At 40.8% G+C, this 24,881-nt stretch overlaps 3 protein-coding genes across 5 annotated transcripts in view; all 3 read right to left on the minus strand.

Moving 5' to 3' along the window:
• Nucleotides 1-248: 248 nt before the first annotated feature.
• Nucleotides 249-9,444, minus strand: rad54l (RAD54 like). 2 transcript variants are annotated; one of them, XM_076045180.1, is made up of 18 exons: nucleotides 8,951-9,444; nucleotides 8,795-8,872; nucleotides 6,821-6,937; nucleotides 6,501-6,561; nucleotides 5,904-6,039; nucleotides 5,666-5,735; nucleotides 4,688-4,976; nucleotides 3,922-4,043; nucleotides 3,694-3,844; nucleotides 3,279-3,405; nucleotides 2,817-2,891; nucleotides 2,320-2,450; nucleotides 2,027-2,137; nucleotides 1,798-1,921; nucleotides 1,632-1,710; nucleotides 1,291-1,470; nucleotides 998-1,161; nucleotides 249-653 (listed from the first exon to the last, which is right to left on the minus strand). In XM_076045180.1, the coding sequence occupies exons 1-18, from the start codon at nucleotides 8,951-8,953 to the stop codon at nucleotides 452-454; spliced, it is 2,220 nt and encodes a 739-aa protein (XP_075901295.1). In that variant the 5' UTR covers nucleotides 8,954-9,444; the 3' UTR covers nucleotides 249-451. The 2 variants fall into 2 exon arrangements, with proteins under 2 accessions (XP_075901295.1, XP_075901296.1); XM_076045181.1 differs by lacking the exon at nucleotides 8,951-9,444 and having other exon boundaries at nucleotides 5,904-6,076; nucleotides 8,795-8,944.
• A 601-nt stretch (nucleotides 9,445-10,045) lies between these two features.
• kdm4aa (lysine (K)-specific demethylase 4A, genome duplicate a) lies at nucleotides 10,046-22,315 on the minus strand. 2 transcript variants are annotated; one of them, XM_076045179.1, is made up of 22 exons: nucleotides 22,157-22,315; nucleotides 20,566-20,728; nucleotides 19,990-20,165; nucleotides 19,697-19,811; nucleotides 18,686-18,879; nucleotides 18,301-18,350; nucleotides 17,946-18,049; nucleotides 17,481-17,618; nucleotides 16,888-17,117; nucleotides 16,467-16,633; nucleotides 15,690-16,081; nucleotides 15,016-15,115; nucleotides 14,498-14,682; nucleotides 14,163-14,367; nucleotides 13,782-13,858; nucleotides 13,585-13,640; nucleotides 13,285-13,393; nucleotides 12,880-13,068; nucleotides 12,538-12,708; nucleotides 11,578-11,697; nucleotides 10,657-10,749; nucleotides 10,046-10,574 (listed from the first exon to the last, which is right to left on the minus strand). In XM_076045179.1, the coding sequence occupies exons 1-22, from the start codon at nucleotides 22,165-22,167 to the stop codon at nucleotides 10,434-10,436; spliced, it is 3,186 nt and encodes a 1,061-aa protein (XP_075901294.1). In that variant the 5' UTR covers nucleotides 22,168-22,315; the 3' UTR covers nucleotides 10,046-10,433. The 2 variants fall into 2 exon arrangements, with proteins under 2 accessions (XP_075901294.1, XP_075901293.1); XM_076045178.1 differs by having other exon boundaries at nucleotides 15,016-15,118.
• A 1,643-nt stretch (nucleotides 22,316-23,958) lies between these two features.
• The window catches only part of ptprfa (protein tyrosine phosphatase receptor type Fa), a 34,308-nt gene continuing 33,385 nt past the window's right edge, over nucleotides 23,959-24,881 (minus strand). The window contains exon 32 of the mRNA XM_076045466.1: nucleotides 23,959-24,613. Coding sequence (XP_075901581.1) covers nucleotides 24,545-24,613 — 69 coding nt within the window. The 3' untranslated portion in view covers nucleotides 23,959-24,544. The remainder of the gene's footprint in view (nucleotides 24,614-24,881) is intronic.

Consider the following 24,881-nt stretch of genomic DNA (forward strand, 5'->3'; position numbering starts at 1 on the left):
TTCCCAGTGCTGCCCCCTATGCTTAGCAGCTAATATATAAACCTAGTGTTCCAGGGCGAACACACAAACTCAAATACTATGAAATATTATAACCAAACTAAAAGGTGTAGCGAGCCAAACAAACAAAATAATTAAATATAACAACAATGATAAATAGCTCCAACAGTAGGCATGGGGTAAACAACGGCCCGGGGGCCATATGCGGCCCGTTAAGTTTTTAATCCACAGTGACTTTGAGGGTCCTGAAAGTGATCCAGTAATACAAAGTTTTATTCTGAAGATCATCAACATGAAGGAAGAACAACAAAATACTTTATTTTTTTTTGTCTTAACTCAGTTTTTTTTTTTTATTACATAAAAATAAAACAAACTTCAACAAAGTCAAATAAATACGAGTCTGTACAGTGAGCAGGCAGCGGGCAGCGGGCAGCGGGGCTCCTCCCACCGCCTGCTACGCCACTCCCTTCTGGTTGTCGTGAGAGCGCTGCTGGAAGACGAAGGAGACGGCAGCGTCCCAGGCGCCTTTCAAGACGCCATCCACCAGGCCCCTCTTGTCAAAGCAGTGGTTCCACTGGGACAGGTTACTGGTGCAGTCCGACTCTTCTGGAGGAGGCCGGACCTGACTGCTGCAGACGCAGCGCTGGCAGCGGAACCTAAGAGACGGATTGAAAGAAAAAAAAAAAAAAAAAAAAAAAAAAAATCAACTTTTGGTAGAATCACAGTGTGACCGCTTGTTTTTTGTTGTTGTTGCTGTAATTATGCAAATTTCCCAGCAAATTTCCCCATTGTGGGATCAATAAAGTTCTTCTTCTTCCCTCACTCACACTCAGTTGTTTCCTATTATTCCCATCTTGAAGAAAACCTCAAGTCTCACATTTTTTATACATTTTCTTCCACACTCCCTCCGCAACTCCATTGCAGAAGTTTTTTTTTTATCTGTGATTTCTTCTGAGTGAAGCATTTATCAGTGGGGTTAAAGAGGAGAGAGGGGCCGTACTTGTCGTGCGTGTCGCTGCTGGTCTCCTCGTTGAGAGTGAAGAGTTCTCTCAGCTCCCCCAGTGAGAAGTGACGCTCCACGTCTTGCTCTTCGTCCACCACGCAGCTGCTCAGGGCTTTCTTGTGGGCCTGCCTCTGCAGGATCTTCTCCTCGATCGTCCCCGTCTGTCGCAAAAAAAAAAAAAAAAAAGACAAGACAAAGGCGCTGGTGAAAAATCTCAGAACTGCGTATTTATAAAAAAAAAAAAAAAAAAAAAAAAAAAAAGGTATTTAGCGATGATGAAGGGGACTGACGGAGATGAGCCTGTAGATGTAGCAGGTCTTCTTCTGACCGTCTCTCCACACTCGTGCCATGGCCTGCTCGTCATTGGCCGGGTTCCAGTCAGGGTCAAACATGACCAGGCGGTTGGCGCCAATGAGATTCAGGCCGCACCCACCGGCTTTGCTGCTCAGCATGAAGATAAAGTCCTGACTCTGTAAAACAGAACAGACGGACGACGTTAACCACGAGTCCATCACCCCTGGGATTGTTGTGCTAAACCTGAACATGGCCATAAAAAAAAATGGTGATGGAGACGCAGCTGCTGATTGGGTGAAAGTGCTGAGCTTTAGTTTAGTTCATTTGTTCAACTCACCGATGGATTGTTGAATCTTTCCACAACCTTGGCTCTTTTCTTGATGGACATGGTGCCGTCCAGTCGCACGTAGGGGTACCTGGGGGGAGAGGACCAAGAGACGGTTGATTCACTGGCTGATCCGACCAACTGTAGGGCGCAGGAGTCCGTCGCCAAGCCAACGCACCTTCTGTTTCTGCACAGCTTCTCAAACAGGTCCAACGTCTGAGTGTAGTTGGAGACCAGAACCACCTTGTCACTGGTGGTGGACCTGGTGATGGCCAGGATGTAGTCCAGCACCAGCATTTTACCTGAGGGAAACATCAACAAGCCATACATACTAGGGCATTCGAACGCTGCACTTATTTTGATGCGTCAGCCGTTGGTGCTGAACAAACGGAGCTCCAGGTTCTCACCAGACAGCTGAGGCTCCACGGCTTTGGTGCAGTAGCCTGGTGGGAAGAGGTCCAAGGCCCCGGCAAAGCCCTCCTCTCCATCCAAACAGTTGCCATAGATGAGGGAAGGGTCTAGGACACAAGGTGAAAAGGTCGTCTTCATAAACACAAAGCTAGTGGAAGCTCATCGCACTGCAACATTGTGCAGCAGCAGTCCAACCAGGACCGGCCCCTGGTGTCCTCAGCTCCAAGATGTCAAATTCATTTATTCATTTCTCGCTGCAAGTGTTGTGCATTTCTGGCCCCACACGTACGGTTGCACAGTTTCTTGAGTGACGTGATGGACGACAGAGTGGAGATGCTGATTTTTCCTTCTTGCATGGTTTCCAGGGGTTTGGCCTGTTTCAGGAAGCACTTGTAGAGCAGGACCTGCAGCGGAGTCAACCTGCAGCACACACACACACACACACACACACACACACACACACACACACACACACACACACACACACACACACACACACACACACACACACACACACACACACACAGATGAAATATTTTCCCACAATTCGATGCAAAATCGCAAAATCTTTGTCAAACCATCTCTGACGTTGTAAAGGAGAAATAAGTAATAATATGATGAAGGTAGACAAAATAATCATCATTGAGTTTGTTTTGTTAACCTGGTCACATGACAATATCCTAAAGGACTTCACGACACTTTACTGTGTGTGGAATGTGGATGATTTGCCACTGGCATTTGTTTTTTTTTTTTTACATTTCTAATTCAATATCACTCCAAACATACCTGCAGCAAACCACTTGTTCTATTTTCACAGGGAGATATTTGGACAGAATATCTGAAGTTCTCCTAATCAAGCACCTGCGGAAGCAGAACATGACACAGAAAAAAACATTTCATTAAAACCATGGTTTTACAGCTGATTTTCAGTGTAGCAGCTGTGCCCACACGGCCTCCTGCTCTGCAAAGTTGATAGTTGTCTCTCTTCCTGCAGCAGCAGCTGAATCAACACAGGAGGCTTCAGAGATACAAATCCATGCGTTTGAGATGCAACCAATCAGGTTTGGTAGGGACTCAAACTACTGCCAGACCCTCAGTGAGCCTCTCATAATAAGGAGATCTGTTCTCCTAATTACAAGATAAGGTGCCAAATGTTATTTTTATCCAGTGTAACTGTACATATTCCAAAAAAAAAAAAATGCTGAGAGACATCAGAGTCAGGTGAGATTTTAAGGAGCGCAGTCTGACCTGTTGACCACTCGAATGAGCTCCTTCAGCTTCTCCTCGCCAGTTTCTCGGTCTTTATCGTTTGCGTCCGCGTCTCGACCCTTCAGAATGGGAAGCTCAAAGCGCTTTTTGAATTCCTGTGCTGTGCCTGAGTGGGGAAAAAACAAAGCAATCAAAAAAACAAACAAACAAACATTTATATATATATATATATATATATATATATATATATATATATATATATATATATATATATATATATATATATATATATATATATATATATATATATACACACACATATATATGTATATATATATATGTACACACACACACACACACACACACACACACACACACACACACACACACACACACACACACACACACACACTGAACTGATCAATGGGATCATGATGGAGGGGAAGTTGCTCACCCAGGATCCCAGAATTGACAAAGTGAACCAGGCTGAAATACTCCAGCAGGTCATTCTGGATGGGGGTGCCTGATATCAGCACTCTCCTCTGGGCCGACATCTTATTCAGGGTCTGGTACGTCTGGTTGTCCGAGTTCTTCAGACGATGACCCTGGTCCGTACAATTCCAGCGTTGATAATTCAGTTTTGCCGATGCAGAAATGGAACGGAGGGAAGTAAAACCGATACCTCGTCACAGATGATGAGTCCCACTTTGCCCTTGTGCAGGACCTCGTGCAGCCGGAACGTCTCGTAGGAGATGATCAGGATGGGCGTCGGCACTCTGAGGCCTTGCTGGGAGATGAATTGCGCTGGAAATCGCAGCGACGACACAAACAAAGGAACCGGGGTGAATTAACTCAACTGATTCTGGACAAACTGCTGCAGATGTTTACCTTCAAATATAAAATAACTTAGAAAGTGGCCGGGACGGTTTCATCATCTACGCATTTAAACAGAAACGATGGGCTGTCTTTTCTTATTCTAGCTCAATAAAACAATACTAACTGTCTCTAATTAGAGACATCTGCAGTTAAAAATCCTTGTCAAGTCAGTTTGCTTGAGTGTTTCCTGTCTGTGGAACAAATCTAAACTCTGCAGCTTGACCGACGATCAGTTGTCGGCAACAATATTGTAGCAATATTGTTTTAAATACCTGCAATATTATTTGCAAGTACGTATCTCAATCTGTGTGTGTGTGTGCCTTATAACTTACTATCTATATATAAACATATTTATACGTGTGTGTATATATATATGTATATATATATATATATATATATATATATATATATATGCATATAGTACATATATGCATATATATGTACTATATACATATATATGCATATAGTACTGCGAGTATTCACTGATTGAGACACGACATTTGTAAATAACACTGCTCCAATAGTTCAATGGAGAGAAAGAAGATTAATCGTGATTAATCATGATTAATTACACAGCTGTCTGTCCACGTCGTCCTTCGAGCCTCCATCGATGGCCACGGGCGCCACGCGTCCGCCCAGCCACTTGTGCACTTCGTTGTACCAGTTGCGGACCAGGCTGGAGGGCGAGACCACGATGGCCTTGTCTATCTCGGGCTTGGCGTCGGGGCTCTGGCGGAGCAGCGTCCACATGAGGGCGATGCACTGCAGAGTCTTGCCCAGGCCCATCTCGTCGGCCATGATGCAGCCGTACGACTCGGGGATGCGTCGGCCCGTCACGCACTCCCACAGGAACTTCACCCCCTCCACGGAAGGGAAACACCTCATTAATAACTTTTAAACAAGTTTGTTTTGTCGGACGATTATTTTTCACCTTATAATAAGAAGTCCCACACTATCAAGCATTAGTTAAGCATTAATAAACACTGAATGCGTCACTTACAAATCATGTTTCTGACATGAATCCTCATTAGTATGTAGTTTATAACACTGTTATAACTGTTTTACTCTTCATTAATCAGCTAATAATAATAATAACCTAATAATTCATGGTTAGTGAATGTGTTTGTAGATGTTTTACAAAAAAAATAAAAAATAAAAAATTACAAATGTATTTTCAAATAGATTTTTATAACTGTGTTATTACTCTTTTCCCTTCTCTAGGACAGAGATCGGGGGGGGGGGGGGGGGGGGGCATTTAAAGACATTGCAAGAGTTTACCAGTTTTTTTGCTCTTGTTAAATTGTTGCAATGTACATATCAATAATGCAAGTTAAGCCAAAATGTGTATTAGATCAGCGCGAGATCAAGTTTGTAATTAAACTACGGAACTACATACGTATTGACAAGTGGAATCTGATGCCTGAGACCTGAATGTATTTATACTAACCGAACACTTCATTCAGATTTTGAAGAGGAGCTGACATGAGGCACTTTTACCATTAGGTTTGTTTATGCGTTCTTGGAATCAATACAAGTGGTTTGTGTCTTACTTCTCTCTGATGGGGTCTGAGAACCTTTCCTAAGACTGGATCCACCACCACATGGACGGGTAATTTATCTCTGCACAGAGCGGAAAAACCAGATACAGCTCGTGTTTATACATCTGCAGATAAATGTCATATAATTCATATAATTAAAGTAGTAATGTTTGGTTTAAAAAATATAAATAAATTGCTCACATGAACAAGATGCTGAATAAAGAAAGCTTCAGTTGCACTTTGAACCTACTTGTCAGCTTTGATGAGGTCATGAGAGCTCAGCGCCGGCGGCTCATAGAGGACCAGCGCATCTTCTGCAAAAGGATCATGAAGCGCTCTCCTCACCCCCGCACGCTTCAGACCGAGCGCCCGGATCCCCAGAGAGCCTAAAGGACGGTGGAGAGTTCCATACTTGGTCAAAGGCTTGGAGGAGAAAACAGAGGATGGTAGCAGAAAGTCAACAGTCCAGGTGCTACCCAGAAAATTAGAATACCCTGAAAAAAACTGTTGTTGTATTTCTGCAATTCAACGTAAAAGGTGAAGCTGAAAAAAAACCCTCAAATTTTATAATAATTTTCTGACTTTGTGGGTTTGTGGTTTTAATAAGCTGAAAATCTTAATCAGCAAAGTTACAACAAGGAACTGCTTGAGATGTCAATTTGCGTGGAACGGCTCAATAAAATTTTATTGGTTTCATCTTTTATGTTAAATTGCCAAAATAAAACAACTTTTACTTGATATTCTTGTTTTTCAGGTAGTACCTGTATGTATTTCTGATGCATTTACAAGCATTAGACATAATAATAATAATGATAACGTAAAAACAGTCAGAATCCAGGAGTCTTACCTGTGTAATTTGGAATTGGAACTTTGAAGGGTTTGGAGAGGATCCTGCGGATAAATTCCTCCTGCAGGGAAAAACGACACTGAAGTTACAATCAAGGCTGCGAGTCAAGTCAAAATAGAGGAGACACTATATATATATATATATATATATATATATATATATATATATATATACATACATACATATAAATATAACTGCACTTTGTCGTAATTCTAGAAATATGGCTTTTATTTTGTCATTGAAACGCAGCTATTGACATCCACTTGAACAACACGTTCACGTCGATGTCGCTGCATCTCACCAGGCTGCACGCGACTCACGTGTTTGCTGGCATCCCAGCAGGCCGTGCGGTTGTTGAGCTGCGTGAGAGGCTGTCTGAGCGGAGACACGTGGATCATCTCTCTCCTCCCGTCATCACCCCTTCTCCTCCTCTTTTCCTGAAAACAGCATCTTGCACCTTTCACTTCCAGCCGTGCTGCACTGCTGCTTACACAGCGGGTGATGTGTGGTTTTCATGCGCACATCAAACTGTTGACTATTTTTCATGAGCAGCGCGTCGTGTTGAATGACTCCACAAATTTGCGGATATTTGATAACTTAAACTTTAAACTTTACATCTACTTTACAATGATGATAGTTATAATTGTGTGTGTGTGTGTGTGTGTGTGTGTGTGTGTGTGTGTGTGTGTGTGTGTGTGTGTGTGTGTGTGTGTGTGTGAAAATAGAGTTAATCCATGCAACATTTGATGATAGAGTCCAATCGGATCGATGGCCTATTATTGGATGTTTTTGTCATTAGTAGCTCTACTGATAGCTGTGACGTCATGTGAACACACCTGATTGTCCTGGTCCAAATAAAATAAAATAATAAAAAGGAGACTGTCAATGACTCCTAGCTGTGAAAATATCAATAATTCTTGTGCCAGTTTATTTTTTATGTGACGGTTAAAATAGTCGGGGAAAAAAAGTTGGTTAAATTTTACATACATATATATATGTATACATATATATATATATATATATATGTATACATATATATATATATATATATATATATACATATATATATATATATATATATACATATATATATATGTATACATATATATATATATATACATATATATATATGTATACATATATATATATGTATACATATATATACATATACATATATATATATATATATATATACATATATATACATATACATATATATATATATATATATATATACATATATATACATATACATATATATATATATATATATATATATATATATATATATATACGTATATATATATATATATATATACGTATATATATATATATATATATACGTATATATATATATATATATATACGTATATACGTATATATATATATATATACGTATATATATATATATATATATATATACACGTGTATATATATATATACGTATATATACGTATATATATATATATATACGTATATATATATATATATATACGTATATATACGTGTATATATATATACGTATATATATATATATATATACACGTGTATATATATATATACGTATATATACGTATATATATATATATATACGTATATATACGTATATATATATATACGTATATATATATATATATATATACGTATATATACGTATATATATATATATACGTATATATACGTATATATATATATATATATATACGTATATATATATATATATATATATATATGTATATATATATATATATATATATATATATATATATGTATATATATATATATATATATATATACGTATATATATATATATACGTATATATATATATATATATATATATATATATACATATATATATATATATACGTATATATATATATACGTATATATATATATATATATATATACATATATATATATATATACGTATATATATATATATATATATATATATATATATATACGTATATATATATATATATATATATATATATATACGTATATATATATATATATACGTATATATATATATATATATATATATATATATATATATATATATATATATATATGTATATATATACATATACATATATGTTAGCAGAATGTATTTTCTTAAAGAAATGTTGTAGGTAAAACAAATAAGAAATGCCCCCCCCCCAAAAAAAAAAAAAAAAAATATATATATATTTTTTTAAGACTATAACGACAAAGAGTTTTCTGAGATTGCATGTTATGTATGAAAGGTGCTGTATAGGTAAACTTTGATAGATAAATAAATAGGACCACTCACGCTCCTATTTGTCGATACATCGCAGTCTTCGTCCGTTTCCTTCCGTTTAGCAATCTGACTCGGGGCAAGACTCCGTCTCTAAAGGTCATCATCATTACCATTATTGAGTGCTACACAGACGTCGATAACAGCAACATTAAGGACTTGTCATCTTACCATTTTCTCCGTTTTGGTCGATTTTCCCACCGCACTTCCGAGGCAGCTCGCGCTCGCCTGCTATGGCTATCGTCAAGCTAACGTCTTTCTCGTCTTACTTTCTACGGCGAAATTAAACGGTGGCATTAGGGCTGATAACAGCGGGCCAACACTACATTAATCAACGTAACGGTCCCCTGGTTGAAGTGTTACAGCGATACAGTCATTGAATACATGGATGAACGCTGGGCTTTCGTCCTGTTGACGGCGTTACGACAGACAAAATTTCGCGCTATGCGTTCGCGCGTCACAACACTACAGGAAGCCAGGAAGGACAAACTACATACGTTTCGGCCTTAGCTGATCCTTGCTTCTTCGATTTTGGCGGAGGCGGGAGCAACCCGTTAAATATGTGCATTACCGCCCTTCAAGCCAGCGTAGTGGGGTGGCGCTAGTGTACGAGTGTTATTTGGTAGTTTATTCTCCTCCTGTAGTTGATTTTTGCACACCTGGACTTTGTCAAGAGGCAGCTCCCACATACAAGCGAGTGGCTTATATAAAGAACCGTTCTAAGGGTAGAAAACCCAGAGCGACTTTTTATTGTACTGTCAGTATGCACTTTTATTTCTCTATTTATGGGCTGTATGTTAAACTTTTACCAATATAAACTCATAAATCAGGCCCAGTCTTACACACTGGACCTTGGTACAAAACCTTGGGAGTAAAATAAAGTTTCCTCTCCTCTCGAGTGCGTCTTCTACGTTCTGTTCCTCTTGTTTAATGCAGACATTCAGTAAACTGAGTTCATGAACCACTTAAGTGCATCCACTCCTCTTTTGTTGAACCGAAACAGGAGCAGCAGTCATGAAGGGAGGCCTTTCAAGGTTAGGGTTAGAGAGAGAGAGACAGAGAGAGAGAGAGGGTGTGAGAGAGAGAAAGAGAAAAAAGGAGCGAGAGAGAGAGAGAGAGGACGAAGTGGTGAACCAGATTTTTCAAACAGTCATGAATATTCCAAGCGTGTACGTCGGCGTTCTTCTTAAAAAGTCGCTCAACACTCAGACGTCTCATTGAAATTATTTATTCAAGAGTACTGCAGTAGAAAGTTAAACTTCACTCTTATTTCTTTTATTTTCAAAAGGCGTCTCTCTCTGATAATTCCTCTTCTCTATAAATAACATCTGCTATTGCTTCCTCACGTCATAAACTGCCGGCGGGCCCACTGTACTGTCTGTGGAGGGCGGGGGGAGGGGGGGGGGGCAACAACCTACTGAGAAATACTGCGTCTTTTCATGAGCCAGAAACAAAACAAGCAAAAACACTGAAAATGAAAAAGACGGATAAATGAGAAGTTAAAAAGTTAAGAGTCACAGTTGTGATCGGGTCCTAGACGAAGGAAGTCACCCAGAGCTACACTGGCTCAGTGGCTATAGCTGCAAGTTGAAGATTAAGCACAGCTCTGTCAGTCAGTCAGTGCTGGTGGTGGTGTGTGTGTTGGTGTGTATGGTCACTCCATGATGGCTCTGTAAATGACCGGCTCTATGTAGTCTCCTCTGTATCGAGAGTTGATGACTCTCTGCCTCTTGGACGCCTTGATGATCTCCTTCTCCTCGAAGATGCCGTCGAATCGCATGTCCGAAGCTTTGGACTGCGGACAGGAAACACCGGGTGAAGTTCAAAGGAAATCCGTCGTTGTCGCTGGCTAACGCCACAGTGTGCGTGCAACTCACCAGTCTCGATTTAACTCTCTTGGGGAGTTCCTCATCCAGGGTGTAGACGTCGTCCCTCTTGGTCGTCAGCTGAGAGCCATCCTCAAATTCCACCTGCAAGGCATCGTTTGTGAGTGTGTGATGTTGTAGTGTTGCAGTGTAGTATTGCAGTCGAGACCGCACCGGCCGAGCTTCTACATCAGTGGAACGGCAACATCGGTTTTCAACAAGATGCTAACTAAATTCATATTTAATTTGATTTAATTTAATTTAATTTAATTTAATCTAATTTTTATTCTTAAAATGCTTACTTTATTTTTTTACTATCTAATTCCATATTCTTTTGATTTACACATACTTGTTTGCAGTGCTTCTTATTGTGTGTCACTATCACCTTGCTGCTGTAACTAGGGCTGTCCCGATACTATATTTTCACTTCCGATACGATACCGATATTTCAACCTTGAATATCGGCCGATACCGATATCAATCCGATGTCAGCAGGCTACAAATGAAACATACTTTCATTATTTATTCTAAAAGTAGTGCCACACGGCCGACATTATTTCTTCCTCGAGCACATAGGCCGTTACTGTTGAGGTCACGTGAGCTCTACATGCTGGAGCCCGAACACTCTTTTTTGGCGAGCGCACCAGGTGTATTACCGCCACCTACCGCTGTGTTGGAGTATGAACCGCTGTCACCTATTTGCATAGGGCAGAAGCGCCGGAGTAGAATGGACTGCTTTCTATCGGAGAGTTAATATCGGAGACTTGAGATGACGTCCGATATAATCCGATATTCCTTTTTTGGCTGATATCGGGCCGATATCCGATATCAATATCGGATCGGGACAGCCCTAGCTGTAACGTTGGAATTTCCCCACTGTGGGACTAATTAAAGGAAATCTTAAATCTTAATTAACGGACAGGGCAATCTTACCAGGTACATGTGGATGGCGTGAGCCGCCACAAATTTGGCGCCGTAAACCACGCCATCGGTCCACCGAACCTGAACCACCTCCCCCTGGGGCGGCGGGCCGAGCTGAGCGCAGTCCCGATTCTGTCAGGGAAACACACACAGTAGTCCAGCAGAAAGGTGTTATTGATCTTCCATAAAGAAGCCGGGCACGGCAGAGATTGCAATCAGGTCTGAATTTGTGAAGGTGACAAAATGATACGATTCAGTGAAAAGAAACGACTGAAAAAAATAAACTGGTAAGTACATAAAATGTTCTTTTCTCCGTCACGCTAGTAAATTATAACCACTTCATACACCATGTTTTTACAAGATTTGTCCAAAAAGATGGAAAAGTACAACATGAATTTCCCAAAAGGAGCCAACAACAACCGACAAATAATTGTTTGTTGAATAAACTTTTTAATCGAGATTAATCTCTGACTTTTCACAGTTAACCACGATTAATCGCGTTTAGATTTGCATGTTTGAAGTTGTGTTATTTTGCATATTTCGAGACACTTTTTAGGTTCATATTAATGTGAAGCAGTTCTCTCTGGAGCGTCTTGATTGGGAGCCAATGAACACAAAGGAAAGATTTCCTTTTTGATCTTTTGCAATATTGTTTCTTTCGGAACCATGCATTGACACCCACTTATTGCATTTGTATTTTATTTAATTTGGCTCCTTTCTCGGCTTCATACAGAACAACTTTTCCCCGTAATGTGTAAATTACGGGGGGAAAATAAATGCAAATAAAAAACGTATTTTTTACGCCTTGTATTGAATCTTGTCGCGATTAACGTGTTAATTCTGACACCACCCAGCATAAACAAGTCATAAAGAAGAGCACTTTCTGTGACGGCTGCGCTTGACAGACAACTGCAACGTACTTTTGTTCATTACGATGTCATGAAGCTTGAGAACGAAAGAGCAAAATCTTACAACAATGTCTTCGGGAAAGAGATTGTCACTGAAGGAGCCGTCGTCAAAGTTGACCTCGTAGAACGTCTCTTTGGAAAGCTGCACCACGTCACACTGGTAGTAGCGGCCGTTTTTGTGCTTGCAAATCACCTTCTGTCCCACGGTGAGCTCATTCATGGCCGCTTTATTTCTCTGTCCAGGGTGAAACAAGTAGCAAAAGGACACAAATGGGCGATTGCAACCAACGCAGAGGCCACCATTGTTCAAAAAGCACATTGATCCGACGGTTTTACTCTCTGGTTCGGCATGACTGGGATTTCACTTATGGTATCTGTCAAACTCCATCGTTTATACATCTCTCACCTCAATCTGAGTGGGGCCTTTGTGGCGACAGCAGGTAACGTGGACAACAAACGGCCACTCGTTTGGCTGCATCAGCACTCCGGCGGCCTGAGCGCAGGTGGGGTGGTAGGCGGTGGAGCAGCGGCCGTGGGAACACTGCACGCAGCAGCCCGATGCCTTCTTCATCCGCTTCTTACAGTAGTAACACTTCTATCAAACATTTAGAGAAGGGTCAGAACTGCTCGAGCAGCTTCAATACGCTTCTAAAGGTCCAGTGTGTAATACTGGGCTGGATTTAGGATTTTTGTATTGGTAAAAGCTTTATATACTACTCATACATGAAAATGGACGTAATAAAAACACGCAGTAGGCTTGGAAATGAAGGTGTCGTCCAATGGCGAAGGAGTGAGTGCTGCCTGCACTCACCAGTTTAAACCTCTGCAGAGGAATTCCACTGAGGTCCACGGGACTCCTCTCAGACACGTTGACAAAACGAGCCTCCAACACGGCCACTGCGCACAGCACATGGACCCACCTGCAAAGCAGACACATGCAGTCATTCACTCAGTGCTCACACAGTGACAGCAAAACCCAGCAACGTCAGTGAAAGAAAATTCCGGCATATTTACATTTACATCTTCATGAATATGCACCGTCCCTTTCAAATAAATACATCAAAAAATGTATATGTGACCGTTCTGTTGCAATGGCTCTGCAATGACTTACTTATTGTTATTTGCCTTCTGCAAGGCTCCTCCTCTCAGTGAACATAAACAGCAATTCTGCAGCGAAAATCAGAGAAACTGGTCAGACCAGCAGCGACAGAAGACAGTAACATTTCATATTGTTATTATGTGACCAGTAACAGTGGATGGTGGACGGTAGAAGTGTCCAGCCTGTGCTCCAGTAGGGGCGTCACTGACCTCAGTCATGGCGTTGGCCTTGCAACGTGCACATTTCCACTCCTTGGTCACACTGGCAGGATCCACACCGTAGCAGCCTGAGCAAAGCAAGGACGGGAATATAGTAAACATACACACACGTGAATGTGTGTGTATACATACATGCATGCATGCATATTTATATATATATGTATGTATACATATACATATATATATATATATGTATATATACATACATATATATATATATATATATATATATATATATATATACATATACATATACATATATGTATCCATTTATATATGTATACATATATATATGTATATATATATACACACGCTGTCAGGTACATCAATGACTGTATCAAAGTGGCCACTAGGGGCGTGCGGTGCACTGACTGGTGTGGACGCGGACGCAGCACTGGGAGCAGCTGATGAGCAGGCTGGTTCCGTCCTCCTCCAGGTAGGCTGTGGCTGGCTGCTCCTCACACTCAGAGTCCTCCTCTGTGGTGGTGGTGAAGCACATCTCCGGGATGAGAGGCTTGGTCCGCATCCCCCCGTCAGCGTCCAGCACGGGATACTCCACGTTGCGCACACATTCAGTCTGGCAGCAGCCCACACGCAGAGAAAGAACTCAATCGCACGTGTTGGATTCAACATGTGTTGTATTATCTTTGTGGTGTTTTTCTTTATCATTGCAGCCCTTCCTAGTGGATGGTGTGGCGGCAGGTTACCTGCTGGTATGTGTAGAACAGCATGCAGACAGAGCAATACGGGGGCTTGGAGCACATGCGGCGGTTGTACTCTCTCTCTTTCTTCAGACTGGGGGGTCGGTTCTGCCAGAGGTGAGCCAGAGGTTTGGCCCAGCCTTCTCCTTCCAGACCGCCCTCCTCCACCTGGGACGGCTCGTGAGGACTCTCTACGGCACAGAGAAGACAATACATACATACATACATGATCTTATGGTCAAGTAGTATTTTACACATCAAAGAAAGATAGGGGTTCTTTTCTGTTATTATCGTGTTATTACAGTGATGGCTGAGTCTCCACTGGTCTGGATGAAAGAAAGAAAAAAAAAAAAAAAACCCAGTCCAAGACCAAACCCATTAAAAATGCCTCAGAAGTCTGAGACCAGACCAAGACCCTTAAAGAGTGTTCTGGAGACCAGGACCAACCTCCAGAACCACAACACTACAGTCAAGCCCATTGGTGCGATGTGGAAGCTGTAGTTCTTTGAGCCAGGATGACAAACCTTCATCGCTCAGTCCGTCCTTGATGAGTGGGTGGTGGACTGGTAGGTGTCCCAGGTTGTTCTCCTGCAGCCCATCGTCCTCTGTCACGTCTTCTGTCCTCTGCTGGAGAAACACACTGGTTTGCTCTCTGCAATGTTGTGCTTTGATGCATTGAAGCTGGAAATAAGCTCTCATTTTCCGCTACCCAACCAGTCAGGATGCACAGGCGGAAATCTTTCAGCAAACTGACTGCCACGCAGTGCAGGGCTGCCATGTTAACATGAACACGGAGTGAAAATGTACCATCATGGATAGACTGGATATTTACACCAGCAGTCAATATATTGGACTCACCCAATGAATGTAATGTCTTTTTTTTTTCTTTTCTAATGACTATTGACACTGCAGTTTCTCACTGAAGGCATCAAAACTCCGTATGAACACACATGGAATTATGGAGGAAACAATAAAAGTGTCAAATAACTCAAACATGTTTTATTTTGAAAATCTTCAAAATATCCACCTTTCATAAAAAAGCATATTTAGAGTTATTGAAGGTGTTTTTCTTTGCTGCATAATCACACATTTGATGTCTTCAGCGTCTGCCTGCAGCGGTGAAAGTTGTACGGATAAAGAAACAACACTGTATCAGACAGTGTGTTGGTGGTGTGCTTTCAGACAGGCGTTGACCTACTGGATGGTGAAGGTGTCTGCCGTGCTCCTCTGTCTCATCAGCTTTCTTCTCCTCCTTCAGAGCAGCTTCTCCTTCCCCGTAGTCTCCCTTGGCATAGCTGTGCACGTGGAGGACATCGGCAGGGCTGAGCGTCCTCTGGAAATGCTTCTGCACCGGACTGTAGCCGCCCGCCGGCGGAGCCTCCTCATTGGCGGTTGGCTCTTCAGAGGGCAGAGCCGCCGCCTGGCTCTTGACGGGTTCAGAGGGGCAGACGTTGGCCGCAGCCGCGCTGCTCTTCTCCTTCTTCGAAGGGCTCAGGTTGCTTGAGCTTTTCCTCGCGCCGGATTTCAACTTGTTCAGTAGTTTAGCCTCCTTCCGCTCCTTCCTGGTCTCCGGCTTCGCCTTTGCCGCGTCTGAAAAAGTCATGTTGCACAATCGAAATAGAACAGAACAGAACTTACGAGATGAATGTGGAATTTTGAACTGAGCTGCGTTTCCATGCATGACCTCTAGAATTGCGCAAAACTTAAATATTGCAATAAAAAAACTGGTGATGGAAAGAGCTACACTTGGAAAAACCTCTCAAATATGCAGACAAGATTAAGGTAAATAATTGAAAAGAGTCTTTGGTGAATCTTTTATCGCTAGCCTTGTCTTCCTGCCACCATATTGCAATCATATTTAAACATTTCTGTCATCTATTTTGTCAAACTATTTTGATGAGGACTTAAAAGTAACCCGAAAAGCTGTAAAAGACTGACGGTGGTTCATAAGAGATCATGATCAACAACCATGTACCTTTCTTCTCTGGCTTGATGGAAAGCGTGACGGCCGAGTCCTTGCAGGACAGCTTGGCCCTCTTGGTTTCCACCTCGCCCTCCTCCTGTGGAGTCACCTCAGCTTTGTCGTCCTCACTGGGTTCAACAGCTTCGAGCTGACGCTTCGCCCCAGTCTGAGGCTTCATGCTGATGCAAAGAGGAAAGAAGAAGAAGAAGAAGAGGAAGAGGAAGAAGAAGAAGAAGAAGAGGAAGAAGAAGAAGAGGAAGAAGGGGCAGAAGGGGAAGAAGAAGAAGAAGAAGAAGAAGAAGCCTTTATTAATATCACAGAGAAAGTGCAGTGTCATGAGAATGAAAGTTCATAGACTGAGTCCAAACTTTTGACTCCTAGTGTAAATCCAATGAATTACAACAATTTTAGAGCCATTCTTAAGATCAGAAACCTTTTGTCTTCCTGTTTAGGAGCGATGATCTCCGTGTCTTCAGCTTCAGTCTGCTTCTCCACCGCCGCGGTCTCGTCTCCTCTGAGGAACTGGGCAGCCTCAGGCGTGGGCTTGGAGTGGTCGATGGGAGCGTTGTCCTTCCCCGACTTCCACAGGTGGTAACGATCAGGCTGAAACTTCCGGACGAAGACGTCCATGGAGATCTTGACCATGTCCTGGCGGCACGAACACTAAGAGGAAAAAACACACATACACACATACAGTATTCACCATGGCGATAAACAAGACAGCACTACGCTTCCAATCATCACGGAATTTGAATTACACTTCCAATGGTGGAAATGATTGCTTGGTGCTTGAAATTTCCTCTGAATTTCTGATCGTGGCCAGAAGCTTTTTTTTTTTTTTTTTTTGAACTTTTTATTTAGATTTTTGCACAATAAGAAACAGAACAGAACAAAGGAAAATATCTGAGACAAGGAAAAAAATTAAAATTAAATTAAAATATTTAAAATATCAAAATATTTATGGCCAGAAGCGTTTCCATGCAAATCGAATTCATTCTCGGGCGCCCAGACGATGATGTTGTGTACCATAGTAGCCCGTTTGCCGTAGTCAATCCACCGCTGGGTGGCAAAGTTGGTGGACTCTGCACAGTTAAAGCCGTGGTTGAAACCAGCGTGGTAGCCGAATGGAAAGGTGACGATGAACTGTCCCGCCTCCTGGATCACCTGCAGGGAAGCACAATGAAACACGACTTGAGTAACATCCACAGTCAAAGAAATAAGCCAAAGTGTGCTCACAGTGGGCTGGATCCCTTTAAAAATCAACGATCATTTACCTATTAGGAACCAATGGAGTGTGCAAGCACTCTCGGTTTCCTTTACACCGCTTTGTGAATACAAATGTCATTACAAACTGAGCGTCTTTCATTTCTGGCTGCCTCATCTTTCATTAAAGTCAACAACCGACCCATTGGTGTGGAACTGACAGCAGACGCGCTGCTTTTTCTCGACAATGCCGGTGTCATTGAACACGGGACTTTCGTTCAAAGTCACCTTTTCAAAGGGGATGCCGTATTTTTTGAGGATGGAGGGTGAAATTAAAGTCATCTTGTGGCGCAGGAAGGCCTCGCAGCTCTGAGCGTTGCCTGGGAAGAAGCCTGGACAGAGACAGACAAAACAACAGAGGAGAAAGTGACTTGAGGAACATCACCGAGCAATCAACCGAGACAAGACATTATCAAGACTTTAATATATGGAGGTGCGTCTAAGTTCCAGTTTGCGTCTAAATGGAACAGCAACATTTTCTTTCAGCAAGGTGTCTTTTAATAATTTCCTTTAACATTTTGCTGCTGCTTTTTAAAAAAAATTTTTTTTTTAAATCATTTAAATCATTTAATTATTTACATACCCTTTGCAAGTCTCTCCAGTCGTTTCCCGTGCTCTGGTGGAACAACATACCTAATGGACGAACACAGCAGTGGTCAACAGTCGCCAGCGGAAGTGAAAGGATGAGTGACGAAATGCATTTAGTCCCCAATCAAATCACTTGTTTTAAAATACATATTTTTATATGTTAAATTACTTTATTCAACACATCATCTTAAATTTGAATTCCTTCGACCTTGTTCCTTCATAGCCCATGTGCTAAAGCTACCACATGCCTCTAGCAGACACATTGGTTGAACTTTCTTTCTTCTTTTTTTTTTTTAAATTAGATACAGCAAATATATGTGACGCAGTAAGAAGCTTAAATCTGAGGCTGTGCAGCGATGAGTGTGAGGGGGGCACCGTACCAGGACTTGGGCTCTCCAAAGTGCAGGTAGTTGATGCTGTACAGGTCCATGTCCTCTGTGTGCCAGGCAAAAGCACTTTTCCACATGCCAAAGTAGAGGTATGGAGTGTTGACCCCCTTGATCTTGATGCCACTCTCACTCTCCACAGTGTCCAGGATGGTGTTCAGGCGGCCGATGTTCCACTCGTTCACTCCCTGCAAAGCATGGAGGAAGACATCGGATTATAATGTGGCTTATTATTGACTGGTGTATGTGTATGTGTATATATATGTATATATATATATATATTTCTGTTTATACAGGTACCACCCGAAAAATTAGAATATCAAGTCAGAGTTGTTTTATTTTGGTAATTTAACATAAAAGATGAATGCAACACATTTTATTGAGCCATTCCACGCAAATAGACATCTCAAGCAGTTCCTTGTTGTAACTTTGTGGTTTTAATAAGCTGAAAATCTTAATCAGCAAAGCCACATAGCCTGAAAATTAGAATACTGTGAAAAGCTTCAGTTTTGTAGCTTCAAAGAGTCCAAAGAATCCAAAACCCCTGCAAAAGGCTCCTGATCCTTTAGAAAGTCTGTCTTGGGTTGTTGGCTCAGAAGAGTTCACACATGGGCAAATACAACAACCTTCTCAGGAGATCCTAATGTTCTGGGTAGTACTGTAGATTTATTTATATATATATATATATATATATATATATATATATATATATATATATATATATATATATATATATATATATATATATATATATATATATATATATATATGTATTATATACATATACATATACATATACATATATACATATATACGTACACAGAATAAATAAAACTTTTACAATATACATCAGACCAAATTGTACACACTGGACCTTTCAATGGTTGGGAAGGGTCATGTCGAGGGAACCTAGCTAATATTGCTAATATTGAATTGAACCATCAAAAAAAAAAAGGTGTAAGGAAGTTCATGTTTGTGTGTCTTCTTGAGAAGATGAGTACTCACAGGATCGTACAAGGTTCCACTGACGTCAGCTCCATAAAGTGGCGGGTTGAAGGTCAGATTCTTCCAGAACTTCCTCTCCAGCTCATCTAGATCCACATACCTGGGATTGCAAAACCTGCAAGAAAATTATAATAAACCATCTGGCTTTCAGTTACTATGACTCTCATGTTAGCTGTTGTAATTTACTTTTCATGGCACGATGGTTACATTAAATGTTGGCTAAACTATATTATGCGCTACAGAGCCAACGCATTGCAGTCATATTGGCATCCCAATCGACCGTGGAAACTGACTTGTCCAGGTTGGAGGTCTTGCGGAACTCGCTGACAGTCATCGGCTTCTTCTGGATGTTGTACTGCGTGAACAAGCCGGACTGGCCCGTCACCACCTGCTGGATGGGAGCTGGAATTACCAGGTCGTCAATGTCATCGTACGTCCGGCGAGGCTTCCAGCCTTTAGGAGGGACAACCTGGTGGATCACACAAGGTGAATGTTTAGAGGTGAATCTGGGTGAATGTATCAGTACTTCACTCTGAGATCCGCTTGATGAGGACCCAACAACGGCCACTTGCTGCTGCACAAACATTTGTTTTTAGTCGACGCAGCAGTACACGTCAGCGGCAGCGCTTACATTCACGTAGAAGCAACACCCAGCAGAATTAAATGATGAATTTTATAAATATAAAGAAATATTTGAGATTGCAGAAGCTGCGGAAATTTGAAGTTTGAGGAAATAAATATTTCAAGCCTCTTATGTAATCTTTTGTGTAGAGTTGTTTTCATATGACTGCTAGCACCACCAGTGTGAATGTGGTGTGCTCTATAAATCCAAGCCATTGTTATGATTATGCAGAAGAAAATGTGCTTGCTTTTGCCATTCCAGCCTTGTGCGCTCCTTGAGACTCCATGTAGGCGATGTAGCGGCTGAAGTCTCTGAACTCCTCTTTGGACGGAGTGAAGGTCATGATCCCAGAGCCCGTCGGCTGGCCCGGCGTGTCTGTGGTCATCTTGGAATCGTTCTTCTGGACTTTGCTTTTTAAAGTGGAAACAAGGACAGAAAAGTTGTAAATGTCATGTAGGTTATAAAGGACATGGATAAAATGTCAGTCATTATACACACTACTGTTCAAAAGTTTGAGGTCTCTGACTCATTGCTGCATTGAACTCCATTATAAGCAGCTTAATGAAACTACTGCGACGCTCCATTATGCAGCATGCATGAAAATCAGAAAGCGTGCGGGTTGTAAAATGTGACAAAAGGGGGCTGGAGCAGCAGCAGCAGATGGATGGAGTGTTTTTGTTGAGCCACCTCATAGGAAGGAAAACAATATATGATGGGATATGGAGAAAACAAGCAATGTAAAATGAACCAAAGCAAAGTTACAAGCAAATCAGTGTCTTTCAAGCCCCACCAGCTCATTATTGAAATGACTCAAAGGGGGGGAAGAAACATGGCTATTGTATTACTTCCGTGATATTAATATGATGTCTTCAAGTTTGGCGGCCCATGAGTTAAAAAGCTTAACTAACGGGGCCGCATGTGGGCCCCGGACCGTAGTTTGCCCGCGCCTGTTCCTAGAGAGAAACAATCATCGGACAGCATATATTCACTATAATTCCACGGAGGGCAAGAATGGCACAGATTTCACGTAGTTTACTTTTAGATTTATTTCTTAGGAACAAAATTAAGAACACTCGGAAACTTTGCAATGTAGAAAGTTTGCAACGTAAAAACAAACAAACAAACAAAAAAAAAACCGACCGCAGTATTTATCGCAGTATTACCCCGTAACTCACTGTTAGTCAAGTTATTTCAGAAACTACACTGGCCTTTTTAAACTATGCTGTAACACGATCATTCTTACAGCATTTTCACTACTTATTAACAGCAACGGAAACTAAATGAAACCCTTTAGCACTTTTAAGCAGACAATGAACCTACAAGATTGTACGTTCATTTTTAGCACAAACGTTTCATTTCAATTCCCACCCGAATCTTCTGAAATGTTTCGGAAACAAAACCGTAACCCACTCCACTAACCGAGCTGCGCTGTGTGTAAAAAAGAATAACAATATTAATGATTCAAAGGAGCAAATTAAAACCAAAACAGACCTTTAGCTATTGCGCTAGCTGCGGCGCTATCGGAAAAGGTAGCTCACAACAACTATCCTCTCAGGAATTGGAAAAAAAAGTAAAGATAACAACACCCCACTCGCCCTAACATGATGGAGTTGAATGAAAAACAACCAGCAAGTACTTTCAAGCTGACATCTTGCGTCAAAGAAGGGATTTAATAAGATGCTACGCGTGTAATCGACTCCGGGGGAAAAAATCTGTCAGGCTGCTTTTTGCTTGAAGCTAACGTGAAGCCAGCAGCTGCTCGTCAGTTTGGAGACTTTGTTTGCTTCATCGCCGGCAAAATACACAGCAAATGTCTGAGGCGGTGCGTGTGTACTTACCAAAAGGTCATGTGTTGTTCAACTTGTTAGTTCTTCACATCAAAAAGGTGCTAAAACAGATATTCAGGCATAATTTAGTCCAAGTGGAAAAGACAGTCCACCATTATTGAGGCGACGCATGCCCAGTTTGTGTTTGTTTACATGGAGGTCGGTGGGAGGGACTTCCGCATTGTCTTCAGCCAATCACAAAGAGTGGTTCTCAACCCGTGGAGTCTCGGTCGGGACCCACAACTTTCTATCATCGTCATGAAGTCGCGACTCAAATGTATTTATTCCATAGAAAACAAACAAAAAACAAAAACAAACATATGTGCAGATGTTTGTGTATCTTTGACATCCTGGTTTTATAACACTGAGTTAAAAAAAAAGAAGTAATTTTATTCAGATGAAGACACTTTTCTTTCATTTGTTTTGTTTTTTTATTAACAAATACAAAACTGTATGTCACCCAGCATGTAACAGAAGGATTGTTTTTCATTCACAACAACCTCGTTCTCATCCAAAGACAACCACAGACACTGCAGATACAAAAAACCTCGATTGTGGGTTCAGTTGCTGCCTTAGATCGAACCATAACTCTCACAATCAAGCTTGTTTTAATGCATCATGTATCCAAAATACCTGCGAATGATGTGTGCCGCAATAAAACTGGCACTTCATTGGATGGGGGCAGATGGACAAGAATAGATTCCATTGTTTTCTCCCGCTATTGGCTCTTTGCCACTGTCATCTCATTAGTGCACAGACAAAATGCAGAGAAGTGGATACAGTGCAGTTCAGAATGTACAGTTCTTCTACGCATGGCTTTAAATAAATGGCTGTCCATATTTTAATTTGCTTCTTTTTTTTGTTGCTGGGTTTCTAAGGAGCTACGAGCGACAGTCCTAAATAGACATTAATATAAGGCCATAATTAAAATAATTTAAACAAAAAACAGGAGGATTTTCAGAGGTATAAAGGTGGATATGTTTGAAGTAATAATTGAATTAAAAAAATACGTTTAATGTTGCATTTTTCCTGACAAAATCACGCAAAGCATAAGTTCTGGTGTAAGCAGTCCGTCACTGGTTGGAATTCACTGGTCATTGAGGAGGTGATTTATTGATTCTAACATGGTATATTTCGGTTGCAGAAAATATATTGTAATATAATATATAATATCACATAATAACATAATATTGAAGTGTGCTGACACAATAATGGATCTTTGGAGATGTTGTGACGCAGTCAGAAAACACAACCTCATCATTTTATCATTGGAATCACTGCAAACTTGATTCTAGAAATGTTCATATGGGCTTAATATTTTATTCTAATTATTTTGGTGATAGATGTTAGGTTTTGATCAGAAAGTTAAAACTGTCTTACGATTAATGTGTCAAAAATTAGTGTATGGTTTTTCCTCTTCTCCACAGGCTGGTGCAAAAATGCATTGAATGTGTATGACCATGGGTTACTGCAAACGTCGTCGTCATTTCTATCGCCATTTATCACTCCAGTGACGGGAAGCCAGTATTAATATTTTATGACATAAATGAAAAGATAAAATCAAACATGTGGAAATAAAAAAAAGGTTAGCAGCTGTGATATGTTTTTCTTCTTCTAAGAACATTTCAATATAATTCTTCAATAAAAAATAAGGTGATTACAAAATACACATTTTTTTTTTCCAATTTCGATTTTGGTTAACTCTCAGATATGAATGATAGATATCACAGAAATGATGGATATAAATGACACACTACCAGTCAAAAGTTTGGACACATACTTCTGATTGACAGCTTTTTTTTTTTTTTTTTTTTTTTTCATTTTTACAGCGTACATTGTCACTCAAGGCATCAAAACTGTGAATGAACACATATGGAATATGTATTTAACAAAAAAGTGTGAAATAACTCAAACAAGTTTTAAATCTTAGATGATCCAGAATAACAGAACAGAACATAGAACACAACATATTTACCTATGAATTGTTTTTTGTCTTTTGCCACATGAATCCACACATCTTGGTCACATATTTGATGTCTTCAATGTGTATGTACAGTGTAGAAAGTAGTCAAGAAAAAGAAGAAACGGTTGTGTCCAAACTTTTGACAGGTATTGTAACTAAAAATGTTTTTATTTATTTTTATTTTTATTTTTTTTACTATTTCAAGGAGGCAGAAAATAAAGGTTTCACAATGACTGGACTTGAGGGTCAGTTGTGGGCCAGTTCCAGGACCTGTGTCTCTTATGGGTCTCTTATGTCTCCAGTCCCGTCCCTCCAGCAGTGCCTTCTGTCCTCCCTCCAGAGGAGGGCGCCGAGGGTCCTGAAGAGGGAGCGTCGCAGATACGTGACTCAGAGTAGACATTCAAACCTTCTGAGGGGCCCCTGCTGCTTCCACTGGGTTATGTTGTGTAGTGATCAAAGCTTCCGAGGTACTCCAGAGCAGCCCTGTAGCACAGGTGATACTGGTCCTAGAGATACCAACAACAAAAAAATAAAAAAAAATCCATTGTTAAGTTTGGTGACACCATTTAATCAAGTCCACCACCAGCCAAACGTGTGGCCACACCCACTGAATTGAATGTCTTTTCTTTCATTATCATGCCTATTGACATACATCTCGATCATACATTTGATGTCTTCAGTATCTATCTGCAGTGTAGGAAGTTGTAAAGATAAAACAACAACAACATTGCGTTAGATAGTGTGTCCAAACCTTTGACATGTCCGTGTTACATT

This window comes from Nelusetta ayraudi, unplaced genomic scaffold, assembly GCF_046127955.1.
Source record: "Nelusetta ayraudi isolate G7.1 ecotype Tasmania unplaced genomic scaffold, CSIRO-AGI_Nayr_v1 ptg000084l, whole genome shotgun sequence".
Lineage (NCBI taxonomy): Eukaryota > Metazoa > Chordata > Actinopteri > Tetraodontiformes > Monacanthidae > Nelusetta > Nelusetta ayraudi.

What these genes read in the sequence shown, in the direction of transcription:
- rad54l (XM_076045180.1), bottom strand. An exon ending in GACCTCATCAAAGCTGACAA is followed by an intron (nt 5,736 to 5,903) that starts GTAGGTTCAAAG and finishes CGCTCTGTGCAG; the next exon opens with AGATAAATTACCCGTCCATG. An exon ending in TCAGACCCCATCAGAGAGAA is followed by an intron (nt 4,977 to 5,665) that starts GTAAGACACAAA and finishes CCTTCCGTGGAG; the next exon opens with GGGGTGAAGTTCCTGTGGGA.
- kdm4aa (XM_076045178.1), bottom strand. An exon ending in GTGGAACCTTGTACGATCCT is followed by an intron (nt 18,880 to 19,696) that starts GTGAGTACTCAT and finishes CATGCTTTGCAG; the next exon opens with GGAGTGAACGAGTGGAACAT. An exon ending in CATCAAGCCAGAGAAGAAAG is followed by an intron (nt 16,082 to 16,466) that starts GTACATGGTTGT and finishes TGACTTTTTCAG; the next exon opens with ACGCGGCAAAGGCGAAGCCG.